Consider the following 26,721-nt stretch of genomic DNA (forward strand, 5'->3'; position numbering starts at 1 on the left):
ACATTACCTGCTTTCAGGTGTGGTGATGTAAGAAGATGCACTTCCTTCTGGAACACTGTGGAGAAAGAGGAAGAAACAGGTTCTTTATCTCTAACCTCTTACTGGTCCTTCTCTAGCTTGCTTCTTTTCTTTCTTTCATGGGATTTTGAGATGGTTTCTCTGTATAGCCCTGGGCATCCTGAAATTCTGGAACTCAACTCTGTAGAACAGGCAGTATTTCTTATAACACGCACACACACACACACACACACGCGCACGCGCACACACTCGCACGAGGTCTGTGTGTCCCTGAAGCCAAGGACAGAGGCATGCTTAACTTTATTTTTAGTTGCTGACATTTGTAATCTTGATTACATAATAGCAAAGTCCTAGCCAACTAAGTTTTCTCTAAATCCCAGATAGACCTTAGATCTGCCAAAGTGAGGACTAAACTTCAGGGAAGAGAAAAATCAGCAGCTTGTTTAAGCTCCATTCCCACACTGGCAGCCTCCAGTGTAGAACTGCCCTGGGATCTCCATCTCCTTTGGAATGTTGAGCAGGCATTCAGTTTACATGAAAGGCCCTTTCCCACCAAGGTTGCACAGTTCTTAGTAAATGGCAAACTCTAGGTGCATAAAGCCAAAAACTTGGTCTCCTTGATTTCCTTCTTTCTCAGATAACACAGTTCAGTCTAAAACACTAGCAACTTTAATGCATTCTTTAAAAGTATCAAAACCTAAATATTTCTCATTATTTCCAGATGTAAATTTACTATACATTTCACTCCCTGGATTATTTGGAAGCCTCCTTGAAATCACAGGATCTCACTATGTAGCTTTGGCTGTCCTGGAGCTTGTTTTGTAGACCAACAAGCTGGCTTTGAACTCATCTACCTGCCTTTCAAGTGCTGGGATTAAAGGCAGTTGCTACTAGGTCCAGCTGAGATCTCCCGTTTCTATTGTCTTTTACTTTTTTATTTCATGGCTTCTGGTTGACCCAGAGCCCTCTACATATTAACTAGGCAAGCAGTCTACTTCTGAGCTATACACTCTACCCTTTGTTTTGTATTTATTTATTTTCAGTCAGGGTCTCACTGTATAGCCCTGTCTGGCCTGGAGCCTGCCCCTGCCTCTCAGAGTGCTGGAATTAAATGCATGTGCTATGACCAGGGGCCTTTCCCCAAGCCTTTTAATTTAGGTCATTCCCCTGCTCAGGTTTCCCCAATGGCTTCCTGTCTCACGATGGTTGAAGACTGGCATCCTGAGAATGTTTGCAAGGCTCTCAGGACCTGCTGCTTGGGTTGCCATTCACCACCCTCTCCTGTTTACTCTGGTCCAGCCCACTGCCCTGTTTCTAAAGATACTGGCAAGCTTATCTTAACTCTTCTGCTTGGCTCAAAGGATTGCCTTCTTTTGGTCTCGCCCTCCCACTAAGGTTTAATCCCTGAATGAGAGAACCTCTAGCCACCATCCTGAACTATCCTTCCCTGCTTTTGTTTTTTTCCCTTTTGCTTTATAGTGAAATGTAAGCTTTATTGAACAGTTTTACCTTTTGCTCCTAATATACCCTGGGTCCCCAAATGCCTGGCACATAGTGGATGCTTATTAGGCATTTGTTAGGAATGAATGAAAAAAGCCTCTCCCCCAATTTTCCTTATAGAGAACTGAGCCCCAAGGCAGAGCAGAGCTGGCTGTCTCTGGGGACTGCAGATGCAATATTGCCCTGAGTGTTTCTCTCAGGCTTGTCCTCTAGGGAAAATTCCCTTGGTCTTCCAGTGTGTGGGACCTGGCTTTCATCAGCAGAGGAGCCCCAGGCCTGAGGGTGCAGAGACAAACAGTGGGCTGGCCTGATGCAATGGTTACATAGATTAGTTGGGAGACAGGACTGAGAAAAGCAGAAGACCCTGGAGAGATACCAAATAATTTCCCATAGTTAAAGAGATCCAGGCTGCTCTCTTGTACGGAAACCCAGAAACCTCTGGGGAAAAGGGAAAAACCCATCTATGCTCCTCCCACCAGCACCCCCACTCGCAAAGATCTGTCAGTCTTCGAGTTCTCTTGAACTTTAGAGTCAGTTACTGAAGTGGCCATGTTGGCCCCTGAGGCGCTTCAGCTTTAAAGAGTGGGGGAAAATGCGGCTGGAGAGAAGAGATGGAAACAGCCAGAGTCCCCAACTTTGGGGGTGTGTCCTGTTGCCCTGCCATCCTGCGAACTGCCTAGGCCTAAGATGGCCCACAGTTCTCAGTAGAGACAAATTCCGGAAAGGAACCGGAGTCTCTACAGATCGAGGGCCAACTCCAGACAAGGGGACGGGAATGCCACAGCCCAAAGAGGGGCCTGTAAGCCCCATTCCTGAATCAGGGATTCCCCGCCTTCACCCATCCCTCAGTCTACAAGCTCACAGTGGAAGGGGTGGGGCTGCACTCTCAGGAACAGCTGCCTCCAACTTTATGGAATAGCTATGCTGGCGAGGATGGGCAAACAGGGGGTCGACGGAGTCAGTACTCGCCTCTCTCCTCAGGTTCCGGCTGTTATTTTGGCTCTGTCGCTGCCACCCGCTCATCTTCAACATGATACGATCGACGTGTTAGGCTCAATGTACTGACCTCTGGAGCGGAGAGCGAGTATCTTTTATGCTGTCCGGCCCCCCGGGGGGGGCAGGGTCCGGGAACCTACCAACCAGAAAGCGGCACGCTGGCACTGGCCCCGCCCCACCCCTCACGTCCGCCACTCAGCAGTCCCGGGGCCCCGCCCCCATCGCGCCCTCTGGCTCGAGAGGATACGTTGTTTCGGACCCGGAAGTGGCTTTGGGTCACGAGGCCTCTCAGAGGAGGTGAGTGAGTCATGCGCGCGCGCGGAGGAGAGCGCGGCGAGGGAGGGAATGACGGGGGAGGGGCGGGGATGATGCAATGTTTGGCAAGCGGTGTTCGCGTGCGCACGCGCAGGAGACGTCGCTGGTGGTGGGAGGTGTGGGGGATGAGGGAGAGAGGAAAGAAGGCGGAGCGCCAGCTCCCAGTGTCCAACGGCCCCAACGGCTGTCCTTCCTGAACTTGTCTGCCCACCTCCCATCACCTTTAACTTACTCCTCCATAAAAGACTTCCATTTTCCCTGGCCCCTCCCAGCTAATGGGCTCCGAGGCTCTTGAAACCTCTTTAAAGTTTCCAATTTGTTCACCTGGATTGACATTTTAAGAGATCTCCTCTTTTAGCCTTCTGACGCTTCCCAAAGACTGAGGTACTGGCGTTTACTTGGAAGTCCACCCGCTCCTCTCAGAAGGGCACCTTTCACGTTTGTTTCAGAATCGTCCATTGCGTGCCCGAATTCAAGTTCTTTGTAGAGTGTAGGCTGCTGCCTCGTACTTACTCCACCCCTGCTTTGTGTGATGCTCTTATGCCCCCTCACTAAGCCCAATACCCACCCTTTTCCTTCAAGATAGCAAGTCCTGTGACTCCCTGCTGAGGAGCTGGCCTCATGCCTCGAGGTGTCTGGGTTCATGACCTACAGCAGAGACTGGGACGTGCTTGCACTTGAGCGCATGATTACTCTGGACTGGGTTATCAGAGGAAACAGATTCTAGTTTAATTTGCCCGAGGATTCTACCTTACTCAGTTGTAAATTAAAGAGCGATAGGTGACGGTAAAAACAGCACTGTGGAGAAAACTTGAGTACAAGTAAAAACATCTTGCAAAACGTATTTTTTGTGCCACGAAAACAGAGGCCATGTGGTGGCCTATTACAGTCTGTCGTACACTCCGGGCAAGCCAGAGTTTGTCTAAGTAGAAACTGAACCAAGACCGGTTGCTATTGGATGGTGCGACAGTGACAGGTCCTTGGCCAGACTGCTCCTTCGCTCCAGACCTTCATTTCCCCTTCTGTTAGTAGAGGTGGGGGTGGGTTGAACCAGATGGTCTCTCCTGGCCTAAAGACAGGCCAGGTTGTCAGTGACAGGCAGAGGTCATGTGACTTGACAGGCTGAGGTCGTGTTGTGACATGTTGACCTAAAGAGGCGGGTCAAGTCTCTGCACACTACCCGGGAAGCCTTTGGGGCGGGGCAGGGCAAGTCGCGACTTTCATCTTTTAGGGCTGGCCCCTCCCGGACCTGACATTCCTGACTCCCCCAACAGATTGTGGCTTCGGAAGGGGCCCCTCCCGGGGGAGGATTGGGATTGGCCACCAGTGGCCTGGGAAGAGGCCCAGATCCTTCCGCGGAGGGCGGGGGGGGGGTCCGCGTGGGGTGTTTGTTCTCTTGGGGATTAATGGGGGGTTGTGGGGGAGGGGTAGGCGCGCTCCCGCATGCGCACTGCGTCCCCTCCTGTTGGCTCGCTGCTGTCCGCTGGGCGGGGGCCCGGCCCCGCCCCTCTCCCGTCCGGGCAGCGGCGGCGGCGGCGGCTGCGGCGGTGGCGGCGGCAGCGACGGCGGCGGCGGTAGCAGCCTGCGCGGTGCCTTCTGGGAACGGAATCCCCAGGGCTGCCCCTGGCCCCTATGGCGCATGCGCGGGAGGCCGCTCGGTGATCCGCGGCGGCGGCGGCGGCGGCGGCGCTTCCTGCTAAGACCGGCCGGGGCCGTACCGGAGGCTCGGGCTCCACCGACCCACCTCCCACCCCCTCCCACTCACCCTCTGGGCCGCGACTGCGCAGGGCGGGGCCAGCCGAACCATGGGCCGCGGTGAGTGCGGGGCCCGGCCCCCCCGCCCCTCCCCCTCCCTTCTCTCTCCTCCCCTTCTGTCCCTACCCTCTGCCCCCTCCGCGTCCTTTCGGCCCCTTTCCCCGGCCCCATCCACAGCCCCGCACCCTCACCTGCCCCCGCCGTTTCTCCCCCTCAGTGCCTGACTTCTGCCTTCCTGACCTCCCTCCCTTCAGTGCTTCGCCCACCCTCCACCCGCCCTCTCCCCAAGTTCCTTCCTACTTCGTGCGCCTGCCTTCCCCTCCTCCCCAAGCTGAAGGAAGCAGTCTGGGTGACAGGGCGCCTTGTTATGAGAGGGAAAGTTTGGAAGCCGTCAGTGTGCGGCGGGAGCGATGGTGAGGTTGGTGAGGGGTACTTGCAGGTCTAAGGGCCGTCCCTACATGTCAGGGAATGTTTCTTGTTGTTAATTGGAAGCCAGTGGGGGATTATGAATCCCCTTTTCGTCGGCTTGAGAGGACCAGGAGCTTCTCAGGATCCTGGAGGAAGTCAGAGCTCTGGTTCCAGCCTGTTTGGAGGTCCAAATGAATTAGATCCGAGATTGTTGGATGGAGTGGGCATAGGGGGATTTCAGCTGGCGCCACCCTGCCAGGCAGTTGGGCAATTACTTGGTGACCTGTGGGGCAATCTGTACTTTTTATATGATCTTCCTGGAGGAGGGGACAGCAGTGGCCAGACACTGGGAAACTTCCTAGTGGCCTGGCATTATGGGAATTTGCCCACACTCCTTGTTGAAGTCTTCTGTGCCTAGACAAAGGGGACTAGCCCTTCATAAATCAAGAAATTAGGGTATGGTTTTGTGTTTCTTGGGAGTTGAGATGCTGAACTCCTCTGGTCTCTAGGGACTGGGCTTGAAGGGGACAGTTGTGGACATGGCCAGCAGATCCCTAAGGTCCTTGCAGGCACTACGTCATGTGATTTACGGAGCTTTCCTTGAGTGCTCTGGGCTGTGTGGTGTTTGAGTTAGGTAGATTGAGAGGCCCTTCTCTTTCCTTATGTTGCAGGTGTGGGCTAAGCTGGTGGCCCCGGCTTTAGACTGGATCCCACAATGTTTGCAGAGATGTTCAGGTAGCCATGGTGGTATGACAGAGGAATCCTCCTGCCCAGCTCTCAGGGACTCCCTTGCCTTCCTGGAACTCTCCCTCAGGTACCCAACCCAGTTTAATCCTCCTGCCCACATGGATGTCTGTGTTGTCAGGCACAAGGGAGCTGATCACACACAATGAATGGAGGCAATGAAAGCAGCGCAGCAGACAGAGCTGGGGGCCCTGCGGCCACCTCTGTCCCCATCGGGTGGCAGCGCTGTGTGCGAGAAGGTGCTGTGTACTATATCAGGTGAGGCTTTTCAGAGTTTTGTCCCCTTGCCCCTCCTCTCAGAGCGTTGGTTTCTGGCACCTCGTGCTCTCCTCTTCCTCCCCACCCCCAGCCTTTTGCTCTTTATTTTTGGGTCTCTGGGTCCATTCAGTCTTTGTGTCTTCTCACACCCTAAAGCCTTGCCCTTCCCAGGAAAGCATCTAACTGTCCTTTAGGAACTATCTCCAGATTGGTTGGAATTAACCCCCTATCTGTGACCCTGTTCTTGTTCAGCCCAAGTGGCACAGAGCTGTCTTCCTTGGAGCAAACTCGTAGCTACCTCCTCAGCGATGGGACCTGCAAGTGCGGTCTGGAGTGTCCACTCAATGTGCCCAAGGTCAGAGCTGTGGGGGTGCCAGAGACTCAATGCATAAGCCAATTACTGACCACTATGCCTTCTCAAGATCCCGCCCCTCAGTGTCCACAATTCCTGCCCTACAGGTTTTCAACTTTGACCCTCTGGCCCCGGTGACCCCGGGTGGGGCTGGGGTGGGGCCTGCATCAGAGGAGGACATGACCAAGCTGTGCAACCACAGGCGGAAAGCTGTTGCCATGGCAACTCTGTACCGCAGCATGGAGACCACCTGCTCACACTCTTCTCCTGGTGAGTTTTTCTGCCACTTTACAGAAAAATAGGGGAAACCTGGGGCCCGGAAGGTGGATGGTGGGTGAGCGATCTGAGAAGGAAGGCCCAGGGTGGAGTCGGTAGGGAACAGCTTGGTGAGAAGGGACATGGTGGTGACTTGTGGGAGTTGGGACTGGAGAAGATGGCATTCTCGGCAGGGACCCACAAGCTGACCTTCACTTCTCATTTATTGCAGGAGAGGGAGCAAGCCCCCAAATGTTCCACACTGTGTCCCCAGGGCCCCCCTCTGTCCGCCCTCCTTGTCGAGTTCCTCCTACAACTCCACTTAATGGGGGTCCTGGCTCCATTCCCCAAGAACCACCTTCAGTTCCCCAGGCCTTCCCCCCTCTAACAGGCCCTGCAGGGCTCTTTCCACCACCCCGGCTTCCTGATCCAGTTCCCTCTGCAGGCAGCAGCAGCCCTTGTTTCCTCCCAAGAGGCAATGCTCCATCTCCAGCCCCACCTCCTCCACCTGCTATCAGCCTCAATGCCCCCTCCTACAATTGGAGAGCTTCCCTCCGATCCAACCTGGTGCCCTCTGACCTGGGCTCTCCTCCAGCCCCTCATGCCTCCTCTTCACCACCTTCAGACTCTCCTCTCTTCCACTGTAGTGATGCCTTAACACCTCCCCTGCCCCCAAGCAATAATCTCCCTGGTCCCCCTGGTCCCCCTGGTCCTGCCACTCAGCCACCAGTGTCTTCAGCCACTATGCACCTGCCCTTGGTCCTGGGATCCTTGGGAGGGGCCCCCTCAGTGGAGGGGCCTGGGGCACCCCCATTCCTTGCTAGCAGCCTGCTCTCTGCAGCAGCCAAGGCCCAGCAGCCCCCACTGCCCCCTCCCAGCACTTTACAGGGCCGAAGGCCCCGTGCCCAGGCACCCTCAGCTTCCCATGCATCGCCCCGTCCTTCTCAGCGGCGTCCTCGCCGGCCCCCAACTGTCTTGCGGTTGCTAGAAGGGGGAGGCCCTCAAAGCCCTAGACGGAGCCGTCCTCGGGGCCCTGCTCCTGCCCCTCAGCCCTTTCCTCTCCCAGAGCCGTCTCAGCCTATTCTTCCCTCTGTGCTGTCCCTACTGGGACTCCCCACCCCTGGCCCTTCCCACTCAGATGGAAGCTTTAACCTTTTGGGGTCAGATGCACACCTTCCTCCTCCCCCAGCCCTCTCCTCAGGGAGCCCTCCCCAGCCCAGGCACCCCATTCAGCCCTCTCTGCCTGGGACCACCAGTGGCAGCCTCAGCAGTGTGCCAGGTATGAATGTTACGGGGTTTCTGAGCTTAGCTGTACAACCATCCAGGGCACGGGGGAAGTTTAGAGAGCACTCTGGTGGGTTTCTGGGTTTGTGTCAGAGGTTGGGTTCTGTGGGTGCCAGAAAGAGGACTTTGTTGGGGCTGAATTTGTTTTCTTTTTACAGGTGCCCCTGCCCCACCAGCTGCCTCCAAAGCCCCTGTAGTCCCCAGCCCTGTGCTTCAAAGCCCATCTGATGGGCTGGGGATGGGGGCAGGCCCAGCCTGCCCTCTGCCTCCCTTGGCTGGTGGGGAGGCTTTCCCTTTCCCCAGCCCTGAGCAGGGCCTGGCTCTCAGTGGAGCTGGCTTCTCGGGGATGCTGGGGGCCTTGCCTCTCCCTCTGAGTCTGGGACAGCCTCCACCTTCTCCATTCCTTAGTCACAGTTTATTTGGTGTGCTGGCTGGGGGAGGACAGCCTCCTCCTGAGCCCCTGCTGCCCCCACCAGGGGGACCTGGCCCTCCCTTAGCCCCAGGCGAGCCCGAAGGGCCTTCACTCTTGGTGGCTTCTCTGCTTTCACCACCCCCTTCCGACCTCCTTCCCCCTCCTGCACCCTCTAGCAACCTCCTTGCCTCTTTTCTGCCCCTGTTGGCCCTGGGCCCCACAGCTGGGGATGGGGAAGGATCTGCAGAGGGAGCTGGGGGTCCAAATGGGGAGCCATTTTCAGGTTTGGGAGACCTGCCCCCCCTTCTATTCCCCCCACTTTCAGCCCCACCCACCCTCATAGCTTTAAATTCTGCGCTGCTGGCTGCCAGCCTGGATGCCCCGTCGGGGACACCCCCCCAGGTAAGGCCCAGGGTATGAGCTGGTGGGGCAGAATAAGAACTAAATCCTGTTCCCTGAGGACTGTTTTGGCTGGGTAGGGGTGGGAAGGAGGGAGCATGGCTCCTCCTGAAGACTCAGTCAGTGCATATGGAGGCACTGTGCGCCTGCCTTGACACTTCGCCATGCTCTATAACCATTCTTCTTTTTAGCCCTGTGTCCTGAGTGCCCCCCAACCTGGACCACCTACCTCCAGTGTCACCACGGCAACTACTGACCCGGGGGCCTCCTCTCTGGGCAAGGCCCCCTCCAACTCAGGGAGACCCCCCCAACTTCTTAGCCCTCTGCTGAGTGCCAGCCTGCTGGGTGAGTGGCATGAGACAGGCAAGAGTCTCTCTGACCACTGGGTAGGCCTGAGAGAATGTGGGTCAGCTCAGTCTGCAGGGAGAGGCCCTGATTATAATTTCTCAACAGGTGATCTGTCTTCACTGACCAGCAGCCCTGGAACCCTCCCCAGCCTGCTGCAGCCTCCTGGCCCTCTTCTTTCCAGCCAGTTAGGACTGCAGCTCCTCCCTGGGGGGGGAGCGCCTCCCGCCCTATCAGAGGCTTCTAGTCCCCTAGCCTGCCTGCTACAGAGTCTCCAGGTAAGCACATGGCTGGATCTGTCAGAACCCTGGGAAGGTTCTCGGAGTATGAGGACTGTGGTTGAAATAGAGATGTTTTTGCCAGCAGATCCCTCCAGAGCAGCCAGACGCCCCCTGCCTGCCCCCTGAGAGCCCCGCCTCAGCCCTTGAACCGGAGCCTGCCCGGCCTCCCCTCAGTGCCTTAGCCCCACCCCATAGTTCTCCTGACCCCCCAGTCCCTGAGCTGCTCACTGGGAGGGGGTCAGGGAAACGGGGCCGGAGGGGAGGAGGGGGACTTAGGGGCATTAACGGTGAGACCAGGCCTGGCAGAGGCCGAAAACCGGGCAGCCGCCGAGAGCCTGGCCGGCTGGCACTCAAGTGGGGGACACGTGGTGGCTTCAATGGACAAATGGAACGGTCCCCAAGAAGGACTCACCATTGGCAGCATAATGGGGAGCTAGCTGAAGGGGGTGCTGAGCCCAAGGACCCACCCCTTCCTGGGCCCCATTCTGAGGACCTTAAGGTAGGTGTTGAAGTGTAAGGTTCAGGCTCTGGGCTCTAGTGCATGTGTCTCTCTTTTTCCACACACACTCGGTCTTTCCTCAGGTGCCCCCGGGGATAGTCAGAAAGTCTCGTCGTGGCCGGAGGAGAAAATACAAGTGAGTGTAAGGCCTACCCTGCACCACCTATTTGTTGGGACTAGAAAAGTGTCTACATAGTGCTGCTTGTTTTTGTGGTATTGGGGAATCAAACCCAGGGCCTATGCATGTTAAGCCAAGTGTTGTACCACTGAACCATATATGACCCCAAATAGTGGCTTACTTTTCAAAAATGGCAGATACTTGAATATGAATAAGGACATTGTGCCTTTACTATCCAAATGTAGAAAGTCTCTCACCCAGCCTTCTGAAATTCACCTGGTGCTTGGGAGCTGTTCCTGATCATCTGTGCCCTTATTGCAGCCCTGCCCGGAATAGCAGCAGCTCCCGCCAGGACGTTACCTTGGAACCCAGCCCTACAACCCGAGTAAGTGTGGGTTTGGATGGGTGTGGGGGTTAGAGGCATAAGGAGAGGTGAGCCAAGAATGGAAGGGTTAGCGTGGTGGGGAGAAGACTCCTGTTACCTTAGCTAACTGATCACTTCTTTTGACTTCTTTTGTACAGGCGGCTGTCCCTCTGCCTCCCCGGGCCCGCCCTGGACGTCCTGCCAAAAATAAGAGGAGGAAACTGGCCCCATAGCAGCCATACCTGGAGCTGGAGTCTGACCCTGACTGGGGAGAGCTGAGTGCTGAGCCTTGGGAGCCCCGCCAGCCACGTGCACCTGTGGACAGTGGGTGGGGCACTATTCCCCACTCAGAGCACAAACGCAACCCCTTCCCTACAAATCCCATCCTGAGCCATTGCAGGGGGTAGGGAAGCTCACCCCCTTCCCCCCCAAAGCCATGTCACTGAAGAGGCCTGGGGGGGGGTGGTATATGGCCCTCTCCCCATCAGGCGCTAAGGGGAACACCCCTTCCCCAGGTCTTTTATTTGTTTAAGTTATTTTTGCACAAATGACTCTTTTATATTTAATTCGACTTCATTGCCTCCCTTCTTAAAGCCAGCAGGCTCAGTTTACAAACCTGTGAGCTACTGTTGGCTGCTGCCCTCCTTCCCAGTGAAAGGTACAGAGCAATAAGCATCATGCATCTCCCTCCCCACCAGCACCCCTCTGCCTCTGGCTCAGGTTGCTCAAAGCACAGATCCCCTCTTATCCCCATCCCTATCCCCAGGATCGAAACACATAGCCTCATTTCAAAGTGTAGCCAGGTTCCCTCCGCTTTCCTCTGGGATATGAAAGGGGGCCAAGAGGACTTTGGATCTCTCCTCCCATACACACTACACTGGCCCTTCTCCCCATCAAACGCTCAGAGACGTTGTGATGATGCCACTGAGGATTATGCAGCGTGGTCCAACCGGAGCGGCCAGCATGACCAGCTGTCCAGGGGCTGCCTCCTGCCTTTTTTTTGTAAAGACAAGACCCTTGGGAGTTTTAATTCTGTTTTGTACTTGCCCTGTGGGGCCTCCACTGCTTTTCTATGGGAGACACTCTTAATTTAACAGATGAGAATATTTTGAAACTCTGGTTCTGGCTCTGTACTCTTTTATTTAGTTCTTTGGTAAGAACAGATTAGTCTCAGAATAGTGTGGCTTAGACTGTTAGGTATGCACGTCTGTCAGTGCTGCCTCTTGGAAATCCAGGAAACACAGCAGAGGTTCCACAGTACAACAGCATTTAATGGTCACAGACAGTTGTACAGTATTAGAATCAGCCACAGAGCTGTGCGAGGACAGGATCAGTCCTCTCCCACAGCAGGCAAGCACTTACTGGACATGAGCTGGCATGTGGCTGGGCCCACAGCCTCATTCGATAATAGCCCCCGACTCCCACTCTATTTGTCAGGGGAGGGTGCACACCCCACATGCAAGAAGAACCCTTGCCTTTGTCAGGTGGGATGGGACTGAGTTACGATGTCTAGGGCAGTCTAGGGCAAGCGTCTGACAAAGCTCAGGGGCAAGGGTTATCCCCGCTCCCCAACTCCCAGTGGCGCTCACTTTCCCAGCCTCTTCATCCGAGCATCAATGCTGGCAAAGTTCCCCTCAACTGTGGCCAAGTTTTCACGCATCGTTGTCTGGACCTACAAAAGGGGAAGAGAAGTCTTATTTTTGTTTGGCTCTGCTGTCTGAGATGAGTAACACCCAGAAGAAACTCTTAAGAAAAAGAAATAGAGTGGCTAAGAACTATCTCAGTTGCTAGAGTGCTTGCCTAGCAAGCGTAAAGCCCTGGGTTCAGTTCCTAGCCCCACATAAATCACATGCACCACAGGCATAGTGGCAAGCCCTTTAATTCCAGCACTTAGAAAGCAGAGGCAGATGGAGCTCTGAGAATCTGACTTGGGGTAGCCAGGGTTTACACAAAAAGACCTTATCTTGAAATTAAAAAAAAAAAAGACAAGGTCATAGTTTGATGGCAACTTGGGCAAGGCTCAGAAATTCAGAGCACTGGCTACTCTATAGAGGACCCAAGTTTAATTCTCAGCACCCACATGGGGTATATATGAGAATTGTAGGTCAGGGTCTGCATGGTAAGAATCTGACCACCCCGCCTTCAGAGCTAGTTACTTATTTTATGAAAGGACAGGTGACAAATAAGACTTAGATGAAATTAAGTCTTCATGGGTTCAGAATTTTAGAAAGCTTGAAAGAAAAATATACCAAACACGTCTTTTTTTTTTTTTTCAAGACAGGGTTTCTTTCCTTGTCCTGGAACTCACTCTGTAGAACAAGCTGGCTTTAAACTCAAAGACGCCCCCTTCCTTTGCCTCCTGAATGCTAAGATTAAAGGTGTGTGCTACACCACATCTGTTCTTTTCTCCATTTATTTTGAGACCAGGTCTCATCATGTAACCATGACTGACCTGTAACTCAATATAGTTACCAGGCTGGCCTCAAACTCAAGAAATCCCAGTCTCTGCCTCTCAGGGCTAAAGGTGTGTACCAGCACACTTTTCTTTGATGATGGCTTGTAACGTAGTTCATCCAGTAGAAACTTAGTACTAGCTATGTGTTGAGCAGATAAGAGGACTGGCTGCTTTTCCAGAAGACCCAGGTTCAGTCCTTAGCACCCACACGGTGGCTCACACAACCATCTGTAAGTTCAGTTCTCAGGGGAACAAGCATCAGGCACACACATGATGCACTGTGTGCATGGAGAAAAGCCACTCATACATATAAAATCAAATCTTTAGAAAGGAGCAGCAGCAGCAAGAGGAGGAGGAAGAGGGTAACAGGGCAGGGGATGACTCCCTGCAAACATCAGGACCAGAATATAGATCTAGCACCTATGTAAAAATGTGGGCCAGGGTCTGGAGGAGTGGCTCAGAGATTAAGAACACTGGCTGCTCTTCAGAGGTCCTGAGTTCAATTCCCAGCACCCACATAACAGCTCTCAGCTGTCTATACCACCAGCCCTACAGATTCCAACACTCCCTTCTGGCTACTGTGGGCACTAGGCTCATGTATGGTGATAAAACACCTATATACATAAAAATAAATGTAAGAAGGAGTGGGCATAATGGTGCTTGTCTGCAACTCCAATGTTCCTATGTGTACGTTACAAGGGGATCTGCAACTCTAAATCTAGTTAGAGCAATGAGTCCCTGGAATTTCTGTACGAGACTGTCTCAGAAAGGTTAAAGGCCTGAAGAGGTATCTCGAGGGTTATGAGCATACACCACTTTTGCAGAAGACTCAAGTTTCCAGCACCCACTGTAGGCAGCTAAAACTACATAAAGTCAAGCTCCAAAAATATGTGTTGCTTCTGATATTCACAAACACATACACAGGTACACATACACAGGCACACATTCTTACACACACATGAACACACTCCTACTGACACACATAACTCTCTTACATAATTACACACTCACACTAAAATTTAATAAGAAAGTAGAGACAAGACATGCTCAGGCCTAACTCCAGCCTAAAGTAGCAGGGTTTGTTTTGTTGTGAGTTTGAGAGCCACTCAGGCAAATACCAGGACACCTAGGTACATAGCAAGACCTGTTTCAGGAAAAAAAAAGGAGGGGGGGCCCAAGCATGGTAGCACATTCTTGTAATCCCAGCACTTGGGAGGAAGGAAAAGGAGGACAGCCACAAATGTGGGACCAGCCTGGACTACATAACACGTTTCAGGCCAGTCCAATACACTATGACTCTGTCTGACACCCCCAATTTCTGCCAAAAAAAAAAAAAAAAGGTTAACCACACTGGGCACAAAGGTCCTGCAACTATGAAGACAGAACTGACATTCAAAGCCCTAAGACAGAACCCTCGGTAGGGTTGGAAAAAGACCCACACACCTGGGTCAGGAGAGCGGTATTGTCCTTAAGGGAACTCGCCATCATCTGCTGGGTGGTATCCAAGTGTGTCAGGAGCTGACCAAACTGCATAGCTGCAGAAGCGAAAAAGGCAAGGCTAAGAGCAGGATCTGAGGTGAGAGGGGAACCAACGGCCCTCGGCCAGGACCCAGCCCACACCTTGCTCATGCAGCTGCTTGATGGTGACAAGTCGCTGTACCAGCTCAGGGAGGGTAGAGGCGACCGGGCTCCAGCGCTGGATGGTCTCATAGAGCTGGTGCACCTGGAAGTGTGCAGGGTGCAGAGGGGACACTGACATCACAGGCTGGGGAAGGGATAAGACCTGAGGAGGAGCCTGGGGGAGCACAGCAGGGGGGGAGCACAGCGGGGGGGGGCACAGCAGGGGGGGAGCACAGCAGGGGGGGAGCACAGCGGGGGGGGGGGGGGAGCACAGCGGTAGAGATGGAGAAGCAGCTCCTGACCTTGCTCTGTGTGTCTGCGTCCTCCACAGATGCCTTGTGCTTAGCAATCTCATTCACCTTTCCCAGGACACTCTGAAAGCACAGGTGGTAAAGGTGACAGGGCTCCTGTCAGGGCTTCTCAAGTCCTGAGCTACTTAGAACCCAACTAGCTTTCTACTTAATACCTGTAGCCGAGCCTCCACTTGGTCCAGAACTGCCAGGTCCAGGGCGCTCACTTTGGCCTGCAACAGCTCTAACGTTTCCTATGTCAAGGAAGGGTTTGGACAAGTGTCATGAGCAAAAGAATCAAACTATAAAAAGGTCTGCAACATCTCACTGGAATTAACATAGGACTGTAAACCCTCTGTAATCCACAGCACTGCTCCTTACACACTCACCATGAGGCAGGCTCCCTGTAGACCTGCAGAAAGGGGGTTCTGTGGAAAACAAGGAACAAAGTCAGTGGTCTTCATACGGCCACAGGATAATTTCTGGGTCTAGCTGGTAAACCCCCTAGCTGACCTCTCCCAGACTCTGGAACACTGTGAACTAAGGGATCAGTACTCAGGGCTCTGAGCACCCGACCTGAGCATCCTGATCGCAGCGGACAGTGGCCTCCAGCTCTGTCAGGCGCTTCTCAAGTTCTGCAACCTATGGGGGAGGAGGAGGAAGAGAAGAAGGTGATTTTTGCCACCCTCCAATCCCTGCAAGGGCTCCTTTCTTGGAACACATCCCTAGCTACAATCTTAAATTTAAATTTGAAGTAGATGGACCACTAGGTAGGTAGAGACAGGAGGATCTGGAGTTCATCCTGAGTTCAAAGCTATTGTAGCCCACATGAGACCTACCTCAAAACACAGAAATGCGAGGATACAGAAAGCGAGATGTGGAGAGGACCAGGAGCTTTCCCAGCTCTCCGTCCCCAGGCCTGGCTCTCCCTCCATGGCTCCCAGCCTACATTCGGACTTACTTTGGCAGCTTGCGAGAACTTGTCCTGCTCAGGCCGTGAGTGGAGTTCGTAAGTGACAAGGCTGCTATCTGGGGTCCCCCCTGTGGCTTTCCCCCCTGAACTGCCTTTGCTGGTCTTTGTTGCTTCCAGCTGCAGCAGTAAGCGCCTGGGGAAGAACAGGTGACACTATGAGATCCAAAGGATGAGAGCTATTTAAATCTCCTCTGCCTCAGTCCTCCACAGCCCGCTCAGCAGTGGGTAAGAGGGCACTCACTTAGCTAGGGCTCCATCTGGGTCAGCGAGGTTGATTGCAGCATCAGGCCCCAGCAGCTTCTCCAGGTGGGAAGCCACCAGCTGCTGCTTCAGAGCTGCCAGCTGTTTAGCCAGCACCACAGGGGTGAGCTTCTCCTCAGTGGCTGACTCCTTCACGGTTGTCTGATGGAGGAAGGGACAGCAGTGACAGGAAAGTGAGAAAAAAGAGCAACACCCTCAAAGGAAGCCACAGCCTTATATATTTGCATTGACCCTATATATCTGCATGTATGCAGTCTATGTACCACATGCATGCAGTGACCACAGAGGCCTGAAGGGGACATCAGATCCCATGGGACTGATGTTACAAATGGCTGAGGCCCTAAATGGGTGCTGGGAATAAAACTTGGGTCCTCCAGAGGAGCAGCCAGTGCTCTCAATCTTCCCAGCCACCACTGCAGAACAACCCTGAACTTAACGGCATTAAATAAAGACTGTATCCCCAATTCTGGAAAACTCACAGCCCAAGCACTCAGAAGCCAGTGTATGGACGGTTACCTTGATCTTTTCCACCTCAGTTGTCAGCTCTTGGACTTCATGTAGGAGTCGTTGGTACTTCTGCTGTGGTGTCTCCTTCACTCCCAGACCCTCTCCAAGCTAGAGAGCAAGGAGGAAGGTGATGTTACCTCTCCCATTAGAGGGAGCCTTAGGAATTAATCCAAACCGGGGACCTGTCATAAGGTATCCCTCCAACACCTGTAGCCTCAGTGCCCTCGTACAGAAGAGAGGTCTGGAGACTCCAGAACTATAGCAGACAGCAAAACACTCCCCAGTGCACCCTGCTTGGAAGCCACCCAGACAAACTCAGACTAAGACTATAATAGCCCTCAGGCTCAGCAGCCAAGGGCACTGGCTACCCTCACAGAAGACCTTCAGTCCCAGCACTCATATGGCGGGTGACAACCCTCTGTAACCCTAGTTCTACAGGGTCCAACGCTCTCTTCTGGTCTCCAGACACCAGGCACACACGGTACATATACATGCTTGCTTGTAGATAAACACTCATTTGCACAAAATAAAAATAAATATTTAAAAACCAAGGCCAGGTGTGATGGTACATGACTTTAATCCCCACCAGGAGGCAGAGACAGATCTTTTGAGTCTGAAGCCAGCCTGGTCTAGAACAAGTTCCAGGACAGTCAGAGCTATCCAGAGAAACTCTTGTCTTGAAACACCAAAACACCAACAAAATTATAATAATCCCCAAAGTCAAAATAAATAAATAAATAAATAAATAAATAAAAAGAAAAAATTAAAACAAAACAAAAAAAAAGAAACAAAGCCCACAACTTAACACTGCCCACCCCCCTGCAGGCCTGCTCTAGGCTCACCGCCCATGCTTATCACACAACAAACCATTTCATAGTCTCCAGACTCATATCCTGTCCTCTTGGTCTTTCCAATGCGATCTGAAAAATCTGCCAAGAGAAGAAGGTTACTGAGCGGGCTGGTCTAAGCCCAGACCCAGGTGACTGTGAGGGTCTTTCCAGAAAGCTCAGGCAGCGTGCTCACTCTCCAGGATACGCTCCCCCCAGCCTCGAGCCCCCGCTCACCAAGACCCTTTGTCCCCACTCTCTTATCCTTGAACTTGTCATAGGCAGCGTTGGGGTTGACGATGATGTGTTCCACACTTGTGCTGCTCAGCTCCTCCTGAGGAGACAGGGGTTCAGGCCAGGGGCAGCCTTATTTCCACTTTAGCATTTCTTCTATCCCATAAAGCCCCCAAACTACTAAGAAGACCCTGTGCCCTGTTTTACCAAGGGAAAAGAAGGGGAGTGGGTTTCATTCCAAACCACCCACGAAGGCTCAGTCTGGGAAAGAGAAGCTTCCTGGTGAAGCTGGGACCTCAGCAGTATAAATATTAACACTCTGATCTGGCTAGGAACAGAAGCAGTGTAACCTCCCCCACCCAATCTGTACATAAGCCTCCTCTCCCTCCACCCCTCCCTCTTATCCGGCACACATCATGCACTCAGGGTAAGAAACAAACTTCACCTCTCCTAACCTCTCCCCTCCCAAAAGTAAATTTTTCCTGGCTGATCAAGTCTATTTAGAGCTGACTTCCCATCCTTGCTGGACGGGAAGAGGGAAGGCAAGTTCTGAATGTAAAATGGCAGGTTTAATCTTGTGGAAGATACAACTCATACATGTAAGAGGACTGTTGGCAGAGGGTGTACCTAAAAGCCTGGTTTCTGGGCTACTGTGGGGACAGCTCAGGGGATAAGGAGGAGAAGCAGCAAGGGCTCAGCGGGTTGTTTCTGAAGGGACATTTTACATGTATCCCAAGAGCATCTTAGGCCCTCAGCACAGAGAAGTATGGCCCGTGCCCCTGCTACTAGATCCTTCTGCTACACCCACACATTCAAGTCCGGCACATGCAGAGGGGAAATACTGTAACCTAGAACTGAGGCTGAGGACCTTACATATCAACATGCTCTTCAACAATTACATCACAACAGCATGTCCCTCTTCCAACCAGGGAAGGTCACTACAGTGCTAAAGGAAGGGAGGTGCCTAGGAGTGCTCTTGTTAGGGGCTAACATCTCCCTGAATCTAGGAAATGACACTCAATCTGGTTGTTGCATGTTAAGAGTCCCTTAGAAAAGCCTTCTTCCTTCCTTCCTTCCTTCCTTCCTACCTACCTTCCTTCCTGGGGAAGAAATAAACCAGGCCTGGGCCCATGTCTTAGGTACTGAGTTAACCTCTGACTGTGTGTGGGTATGTGGGAAGCAGGAGAGACAGGACAGGAGAGAACGCAATGGCTAGAAGAGGCTCATCCTTCCCTCTCCACTGAGTCACAGGAGGGACCTGGTGGGTGGCAGCCTCAGAAGCTGAGGACAGAAGAGAAGGTGAGAACAAAGTAGCAGCTTCTCTCTCCACTTCAAGCAGCTGCTGGGCAGAGGGACAAGAAAAGGGCCCAGTGACCCGTATGCAGGTCTTGGAGAGAAGAGACATCTGAATCCCCATTTGCCAAGTAGCTGTGTAAGTTTTTGGTTTCTAAAATGCCTAAGAACACCAGCTCCAGACAGGCAAGTACTGTCTATGGTGCTGGCTCTTAGAAACATGGTTTCTCTCCATAAAAGTCAACAAGTCAGAGACCCCTTTTCAGACAGGCATGGTAGCACATGCTTGTAATCCCAGCTAGGCTAATGGTACAGCAAGCTGGGCCTGCTGACTCACAGTGTAATCCCAGTATTTGGGAGGCTGAGGCAGGAGGATAGCTGCAAGTCTGAAACCGCCTGATCTTCACCATGAGTTCCAGGCCATCTAGGGTCACAAGATAAGACCCTACTCAAAAAAACAACCAAATAGCAAAAAAAACAAAAAAAAACAAAAAACAAAAAAACAAAAAAAACAAAACAAAACAAAAAAAAAATCAACTAAAACAACAAAAAACTTTTAAAAGATGGCCAGACAAAGCAGCACACACTTTTAATCCAGCACCCAGGAGGCAGAAGCAGGCTGGGCTGCTCAGACTTCCAGGTCAAGCTAGTCTATACGATGAGACCCCCATCTTAAAAAATAAACAAATAAATAAGAAGCAAAGAAACAGTGAGGAAAGGCTGACTGTCACTCAGTGCTGGAGTACTAACCTCGCAAGCTTAAGCCCTGAGCTGGACCTCTGCTGCCACACACACAAAAGAAAAAGGGAAAGGAAAGGAAAGTCACACCACAGCCACACTCAAGAGCCCTTGCAGAAGGTGCTCTGTGAGGAACAGTCTAGCCTCTGTTCTTAAGTAGGGAAAGCTGGGAACACCAAAGGGTCGACACTGAGGAGAGGCTCAGTGGTTCTCAGCAGTTTGCTGTAGAAGCAAAGCCTGGGCCAGGCGGGCTGCATATGTTGGTGTCAAATGGTGCCTAGTCCACCAGCACCTCATCTGCCATGCCACTACAGTGTCTGTGAGACAGGAAAGGGTGCTGAGTGTGGGACTGACCAGAAGGTCAAAGGTTTAGTAAAGACAGAGAACAACTGCCCACTGCAGCACACCCCGTTAAAAAGCAGACGAAAGTTTGGGCTTCTTACCAGCTCCTTGTGGTTTCCCCAGAGGTGAGAAAATCAAGAGTTAAAAAGGAATGGGTGTGGGGGAGAGGGATGAGGGAGGGAAAAAAAAGACAAAATTGTTATTAGCAAACTGTCACATGCACTATTTGAGTCTTCAAACACTGCACCACAGGGCCCCAGGAGAGCCTAGCAAAATTTGGAGGCCAAGAATTCTAGCTGAGGTCAGAATCTGCCCCAAAAGAAGGAAGACCTCGAGACCCTTTCCTCTCTGGTGCTGAGGATGCCATGGAGCTTTGCCGTTTAGCAGCAGCCGTGAGGGAGCGCTGGAGAGGAGAAGTTAGCTGTCACAAGCTGGTGCAGAACAGAAAGTGCAGGAAGAGAAGGCTCAGGTGAGGGGAAGCTACAGAGATGCAGGATGTGATGCAGAGAAGATAGATTCTGGGAACCTGATAATGGCTGAGGATCTCCCTTAGTAGTTCCCATGGCTAAAGTCTGGACTCTCTAGTTGAATGGTTGGTAAGTCTCTCTGCTACAGCTCTGGATGGTGATGGGAGCCTCTGCTACTATTCGACAGCACAGGACCCCAGAGGAGCCCAGGATCTGCAGCTACTAGCCTATGGGCAGAACATGTTTTCCCAAGCCCTGTCCCAAGGTTCGCAGAGCAGGACATGGGGAAGGATGGGTGTTCAAGCAAGTCTTACTTCAGTGCAAGCCACAGAGACAGCAGGACTGAAGGCCTCAGTACTATAGGAGGGAACTCCACCTGCGTGCCCTGCCTCTCTAGCCCTGCTGATGGATGGGTGTGCAGGTGGAGGGCTGGTTGACATGGTGTGTGAAAAACCCACGTGAGAGACAAGCATGCACTTCCTTCCTAACTGGTCATATAGCCTGGCTGCGGCTCTGTTTCTTTTAGCCTCTTTTACCCATGTTCAGTGACTCCAAGGTCCTAGGATGTCTGTACACAGTGGGCATAAGCACCCACAGGCACACACATATAGAACCACAAGATACTATGCTTGTTTCTGACTTGCTTTCATCAAGCTAAAAACAGCTAGGGAAAAACTCAAGGAGAAGGGGGAGATCATGGGCCATAAAGTGAAGTTCAAACCAAGAGGGAAGGGGCAAAAACCAAAACAATCCAGCAAAGAAACCACAATAGGGATGAGCAGTGGTGTGCACTGTCTATACCAAGTCTATCTTCGAGGAAGTTGAGGGATGATGAGGGTTAGGACACAATTCCTATAAGATGTAGTAGAAACAGTTATCATAGAAATTTGATATACAACAGGAAATTAGAAAAGTCTAAGTCCCTGATCTGATCTTGGGTCCCACTCACCTGGACCATGGCTCCCACTCCCGCTCATTAATGGTTGTTTGGCCAAGTGGCCATGCCTCAGAAAATTAGACCTGAGGTTCTAAACCAGACAGGGACGGCAGCCACTCTGCTGAGGCTGTTCAGGCTCTATGCAATAATACATCAGCCAGGGGGCCTTCAGCATCATGGTGACAAGGAACACAGAGAGAGCTGTAGAATAAAACTGTCTAGGACAGGCCAGCATAATGCTGACAACTCATCATTTCTAGAAGAGGAATACAGAAACACGGACTCGGAAGCACAGATAATCCATATTATCCTAAAGTCGCACACAGCACGTCTCCCATCCTGCTTCTTGTCAAAGGCTTAGCATCGGAGAATATCAAAACGAGTCTTTCTCGTCAGGTGACTGACAAACAAGGAAGTGGAAACAGGGGTCTGGCTTTCCCCTTTGCTCTCTACCCTTGTCTACAATGGCTGAAAGCCAGCTCATAAAAATTCCTTTTTTCGACTTCTTCCAAGGCTACACCCTTACATGTAAAGGCCTCCATATTTTGACTCCCTCCTTCATTCCAGTTTTATTCTGCAGACCTCACAAGGTGAAGAGACAATGATCACAATGATTCGTGCAACACAGTTGTGTTTCCAAACTTTGATTAAAGATCTTTAAACATAAGGCCAGCAAGGCCCACACAGGGACTCATTGGAATTTGAAACAATTAGCTACGACAGTTGCAAAGTGGCAGAGCATTGCATGCAAGACCGCAAAAGAACAAACATGCAGAGAAGAAGCATTGAATGGCCTTACTTGTGCAAACTAGTGTCCAGGCAGGGTGGTGAGGAGGGAGGATGGGGGAAGCATTAGGAAAAACTCCGGTAAGTAAAGTGCAGCAACATCAATGAACACAATCAGCTTACTGTGTTACCTGGTACTCTAAACCTCCAGAGAGCAAACCTCAGACGGGTGTCTAATTTGGGGTGGGGGCGGGGTATGCCTCAATTAGGGGGGGCACCAAGTAGACTCAGAAATCTTCCTTCTCCATAGCCTCAGGAGTAGTTACATCATACAGGGAGGGAGAAGCTGAGTCCTGTTCTACTGAGGTGTCCTTAATTTTCTCTTAAGCCAGGAGCAGAGTGCTTCAGGACCCAAGGCAGGCTATGGGCCATGGGAGGGCATTCAATTTGGGAGGTGGTTTTCCAAAGGGGACACTCTGAGAAGCCATTGTCTCGGCCAGCCAGGGTGTGACTGATACAGATCTTCCCATACTGTGAAGGGAAGGACTGCTAGCTTCTGCTATGTTCCAGCCCATTCCTGTCATATAATACTTTACTTTCTGCTAAAATTATTTTTAAGAAATAGAATAAAAATTTGGTTCATCTGGAAAAACCAAAAATCCCAAATCTACTTCTTTCCTGTCCCACCCTTCCCATTATGGGCATCATAGTACTTAAATGTCTAAGCATAACTAGCAATTAAGGTCTAAAGAATAGTATTTATTTCCACGGAACTTTATTTTTTTTATTTTCTCAGCAGTAGAAAAATCAGAGGAAGATTAAAGATACTGAAGGGCCACTGGGATATTCTACTTGATGCTCCTTTAGATTGACACCTGGAAGCCAGGTGTGGTGGCAAATGTCTTTAATCCTAGCATGTGGCCAGCCTGTGCTACATAAAACTACACGGGGAGGTCGAGACCAGACAGGGCAATACAATGAGAACCTGTTTCAAAAATAAAATAAAAAATAAATTAACATTTGCAGACCCCTAAAATTATTTACAATTTGGCCATATTGGTTGTCCCCACGGAAGAGAACTGAGGGACAGGCAAAAGTAGGGAACTTTTCACAACCCAGCCTTAAAAAGGGTTTTGGGTTTTTTTTTTTTTTGTTTTGTTTTGTTTTTCATGAATGTACAATTTAATTTGAAACAATCTGGAGGTCCCACAGCAACTGAAGACCTCATGGCTCAGCCACAGAACAGAAGTGGACGGGAGTCCAGTTGGCAATCGGGCCTCAGAGCCAGTGTTTCTGGGTTGGCGATGCCTCTCAGGCTGCACATTTACGGCAGCATCACGAGCAGCAGCAGAGCCATTATGCAGCTGACTTCCCGAACGTGGCCTTCCTAAACCCACAGGGACATGTAGGGGCCAGAGACGTGACTTAGCTCTCAGGCTCCAGCAGTGTCTAGCAGACAGGATTATTCTCTCTCTGCGCTTGTTACTGTATAGGCAGAGGCTCTGAGCCATCCCTGAGTTAACTCCTCATCTGTATTCCCCTGCTCAACTGACAGACTTAGCTGAGACACCTCATGGAGTGCAGGGCCCGCAGATGAGACCGCGGGCCGACAGAGAGAAAGACCACGTTTCTTTTAATATTTACTGCAACACTCGGGTACGTGGGCAATGACACCATCTGCATTATCAATACTTAAGCTTGGGGGAAGAGCAATGGGCAGACTGACATGCCAGCGAGTACAGAAGCCACAAGGAGCACACTGTGGAGAGAAGGGAGCACTTCCACATGGGAGAACAAGGAATAAGTGAGCACGTCGAGCCATACCAGTGTAAGGCAGCAGCCAACATTCCCCAGAACTAACCAGCCCCACAGACATGGCCACAGGACTGACAGACACACACACTGGGCCTGCTGACAAGGTCCCCATGACTTTGGCCATCTGGACCCAAGGCACTATCCTGTTTTCTGTTCATTCCCTTTGGGCTTTTTCTTATGTTACATACACTTATCCTAACTCCTATATTTCCTCTACACACACTACTGTCACATAAAGGGCTCATCTCTTCCTCTGCACTGGGCAAAAATCAAAACAGAATGAATGTATTTTTTTAAGTGATAATAAATCCCTGGTTAAAGTACGTCCCCTACCCCCACTCCCTGCCACTGACGCCTTAGAGCACACAGAGCAGACTTAATATATTACCATTGTCTCTTCTGTGCTGATAATGATACTTATGTTATTCCTCAAAACTATCTTGGTCTGACCAGGCATGTTATTTTTTTTTCTTAGTTTCCAAGTCATTTGCTTACACCTTCCCTAATGGCTACTACAGTTCAAATTCAAGTTCTTGCTAAGTACTAATGAGAACTTACTTTAATGAGATATCTTAGAAAATAAAAAAGGCCCACTCTACCCTTAAACCATTTATTATGTTCAAGCTTTATAACTCAGTGCACGGATTAGAACCAAGGGCCTAACTAATCACTAGTCCAGAATGCAGCTGCTTTGAGGCTTCTCGGTTGTATTTAATAAAACTACAGGTCTTGTTAGCTGTAATCTCACTGACTTGACTCTCCTTTCTGGTGGCTGCCAGCTGCTAAAAAGGCCTTGAAAGCCTTGGGACCTATATACCACCCAGGCTGGGGTTGGCATACCCACTTAACATTGTGGCTTGCCAGAGAAGGAAAAGGACCTGTATCTGGGGGGAAAGGCCAGAGTCCAGAGGGGTCCTGAGGTAGCACACAGTCTTACCGCATCAAACTCGGCTTGATCATCCTCAGGTAGGTCGCTGGTTTCATAAACGTCTGGCTCGTTCCTGGCCTGCAGAGAGAAGTGGTGACCACCCAGACTCATTACCCAGCATTCATCTCTTGCTCCCTTTCCTTTGAGCAAGGTACTGTCAAACAACCAGGCTGTAACTCAAGGATTCCGTCCTCCACCTCCCCTGTCAACTGTATGTCAGTTTCCTTCTCTCAGTGGGATGATCACAGGTATAAACTGGGACCTGGGATAAAATGACCAGTGTGAAAGAAGACGTTACCCTGAACATGGCTGAGAGGCAAGTCTTTAGTAACTATTTTGTCCTAATCTGGTAGGGGATCCTTGGGTTAGGCCCTGCATATCACTGTACAAGGGTTGAGAGTGACTCAGGACCTTAGTTCTCAAGGTCCTGTATGCCACCTCCCCCCAAACCTGAGAATACAGAGAGGGCAGCACAAACGGAGGGTACATGCCCGTTGTGTACGAGGAGCAAGCACCTGTACCGGTGCTCACAATGCAGAGTTCCCTACTGGCACAAGGACTCTGCAACAGTAACCTCTTCCCTGGCAAGATGAAGGCCATCAAATGGCCTGGTGAGAATGGCTGGAGTAAGGATGCTGGAGCGGGCAATCGGGAAATTTGGGGGCGACAAGGGCACTGTTGACATGGACGGTACAAACACTCGGGCACAAGTGGTAAGCGCCCGGAGGCGATTTCTGCGCGGAGAAACCGGCTACTGCCTGAGAGGGGAGCCAACGCAGTCCAACGGCCCGGCCCAGTCGGGTCTGGAGTCCAGAAGGTGCTGCGGCCGTCGAAGGGCGAGCGGCGGGAACCCTTGGGACGAAGGGGCTGCCAGCGGGAAGGGTCAAGGGCTGGTTTCTGTTGGGGGTCCTCGAGAGGTTGGGGGCGCGGTCTGGGGAGCCGGGCCCGGCCCTGTACTCACAATGCCGGGGAGGTCGGCGTATTTAGGGTCCGCCATGGCGGCGGCAAGGCGGGGCTGGGGGACTGAGGCCTCGGAGGAGCCGGGGCCGGTGACCGAATAGGGGAGAGGCTGGGTCCGGGTCCCCGGCTCGGCGACGATGAGGGGAGCGGCGGAGGAGCAGGAAGTCTCGCGACAGAAGCAGGCCGGCAGGAGGGACCTCAAAAGTCGCGAGGATAGCCGGCTACCACACCCCTGGACAGGCTGGGATTGGTGAGAGCGACAGGGAATGAGGTAATGGAGAAGAGACGCCGCCTCGCATTGTGGGATATGTAGTCCAGCTCTTCTGGGGCTTGGGCTGAGAGCGACAATAACAATGTTAGGGAGCGATTGCAATACAGTTTATCTCCTTTCGTTTTTAATAGTCTATGAAAGGAGTTTCATAATTCCTGCCTTAGATAACCTAGAAGTTTGCTAGATGAAACCACACAGCTCTCCACGTTGTGAACAACAGCAAGATTTAGTTAAAATGTAAAGAGAATGGAAAAGGGGTTAAGAGCAGAGTCCTCTTGCAAAGGACCTGGGTTCTAGCCATAGCATCCACATAGTGGCTCAGATATATATTTATAACTCCAGTACCAGATGCCCTCTTCTGGACTCTGAGGGCAGGAGATACACCTGCAAACAAACACACCCATACACATGAAAGAAAGAAAGAAAAATTTAAAAATTAATTAATTAATTTCAGGCAAATTACTAACAATTGTTGTTATAAGCATGCTTCTTATTATATTTCTGATATGCATATAATAATATGAAATACAAGTTTCATCAGAGTGTGCTATTTCTACTTCTTGCTTCCCCCCCCCCCCCCATAATCTGGACATCTTAAATAGAAAAGTGCTGGCTCACTGTCTGACTAAACACTCCATGATGATCATCAATTCATTAATAGTTCCCCAGAAATTAGGAGGAAGAAATTTACACAGGTCTCAAACTGTAGTTCAGGGTGGCCTGGAACTCACTTTTCAGTGCTGGGATTAAACATATGTGTCCAGATCAACCACA

The 26,721-nt window shown here is 51.5% G+C and overlaps 3 protein-coding genes across 6 annotated transcripts; 1 reads left to right on the forward strand and 2 right to left on the reverse strand.

The window, feature by feature from the left end:
* Positions 1 to 13: 13 nt before the first annotated feature.
* Positions 14 to 4,828, reverse strand: LOC308435133 (DDIT3 upstream open reading frame protein; the record flags this gene model as incomplete). Of its 2 annotated transcripts, XM_080935752.1 has the most annotated exons (3): positions 4,776 to 4,828; positions 2,488 to 2,650; positions 14 to 55 (listed from the first exon to the last, which is right to left on the reverse strand). In XM_080935752.1, the coding sequence occupies exons 2-3, from the start codon at positions 2,548 to 2,550 to the stop codon at positions 14 to 16; spliced, it is 105 nt and encodes a 34-aa protein (XP_080791878.1). In that variant the 5' UTR covers positions 2,551 to 2,650; positions 4,776 to 4,828. The 2 variants fall into 2 exon arrangements, with proteins under 2 accessions (XP_080791878.1, XP_080791877.1); XM_080935751.1 differs by lacking the exon at positions 4,776 to 4,828 and having other exon boundaries at positions 2,488 to 2,773.
* MBD6 (methyl-CpG binding domain protein 6) lies at positions 4,387 to 11,274 on the forward strand. Of its 3 annotated transcripts, none has more exons than XM_080935742.1 (13): positions 4,387 to 4,644; positions 5,664 to 5,727; positions 5,858 to 5,994; positions 6,247 to 6,349; positions 6,454 to 6,616; positions 6,834 to 7,880; positions 8,044 to 8,699; positions 8,888 to 9,041; positions 9,150 to 9,319; positions 9,405 to 9,821; positions 9,905 to 9,957; positions 10,261 to 10,324; positions 10,462 to 11,274. In XM_080935742.1, exons 3-13 carry the CDS (start codon positions 5,882 to 5,884, stop codon positions 10,534 to 10,536), a joined length of 3,015 nt encoding a protein of 1,004 aa, XP_080791868.1. In that variant the 5' UTR covers positions 4,387 to 4,644; positions 5,664 to 5,727; positions 5,858 to 5,881; the 3' UTR covers positions 10,537 to 11,274. The 3 variants fall into 3 exon arrangements, with proteins under 3 accessions (XP_080791868.1, XP_080791869.1, XP_080791870.1); XM_080935743.1 differs by having other exon boundaries at positions 9,408 to 9,821; XM_080935744.1 differs by lacking the exon at positions 10,462 to 11,274 and having other exon boundaries at positions 10,185 to 10,300.
* Positions 11,275 to 11,430: 156 nt separating this feature from the next.
* On the reverse strand, positions 11,431 to 25,908 carry DCTN2 (dynactin subunit 2). The gene is made up of 14 exons (XM_080935749.1): positions 25,678 to 25,908; positions 24,726 to 24,794; positions 17,474 to 17,570; positions 17,277 to 17,338; positions 16,419 to 16,517; positions 15,883 to 16,043; positions 15,630 to 15,774; positions 15,245 to 15,310; positions 15,058 to 15,096; positions 14,845 to 14,922; positions 14,681 to 14,752; positions 14,379 to 14,481; positions 14,202 to 14,293; positions 11,431 to 11,975 (listed from the first exon to the last, which is right to left on the reverse strand). The coding sequence occupies exons 1-14, from the start codon at positions 25,711 to 25,713 to the stop codon at positions 11,889 to 11,891; spliced, it is 1,206 nt and encodes a 401-aa protein (XP_080791875.1). The 5' UTR covers positions 25,714 to 25,908; the 3' UTR covers positions 11,431 to 11,888.
* Between the last annotated feature and the right edge of the window lie 813 nt (positions 25,909 to 26,721).

The sequence above is a fragment of the Micromys minutus genome, assembly GCF_963924665.1.
Source record: "Micromys minutus genome assembly, chromosome: 22".
Classification (NCBI taxonomy): domain Eukaryota; kingdom Metazoa; phylum Chordata; class Mammalia; order Rodentia; family Muridae; genus Micromys; species Micromys minutus.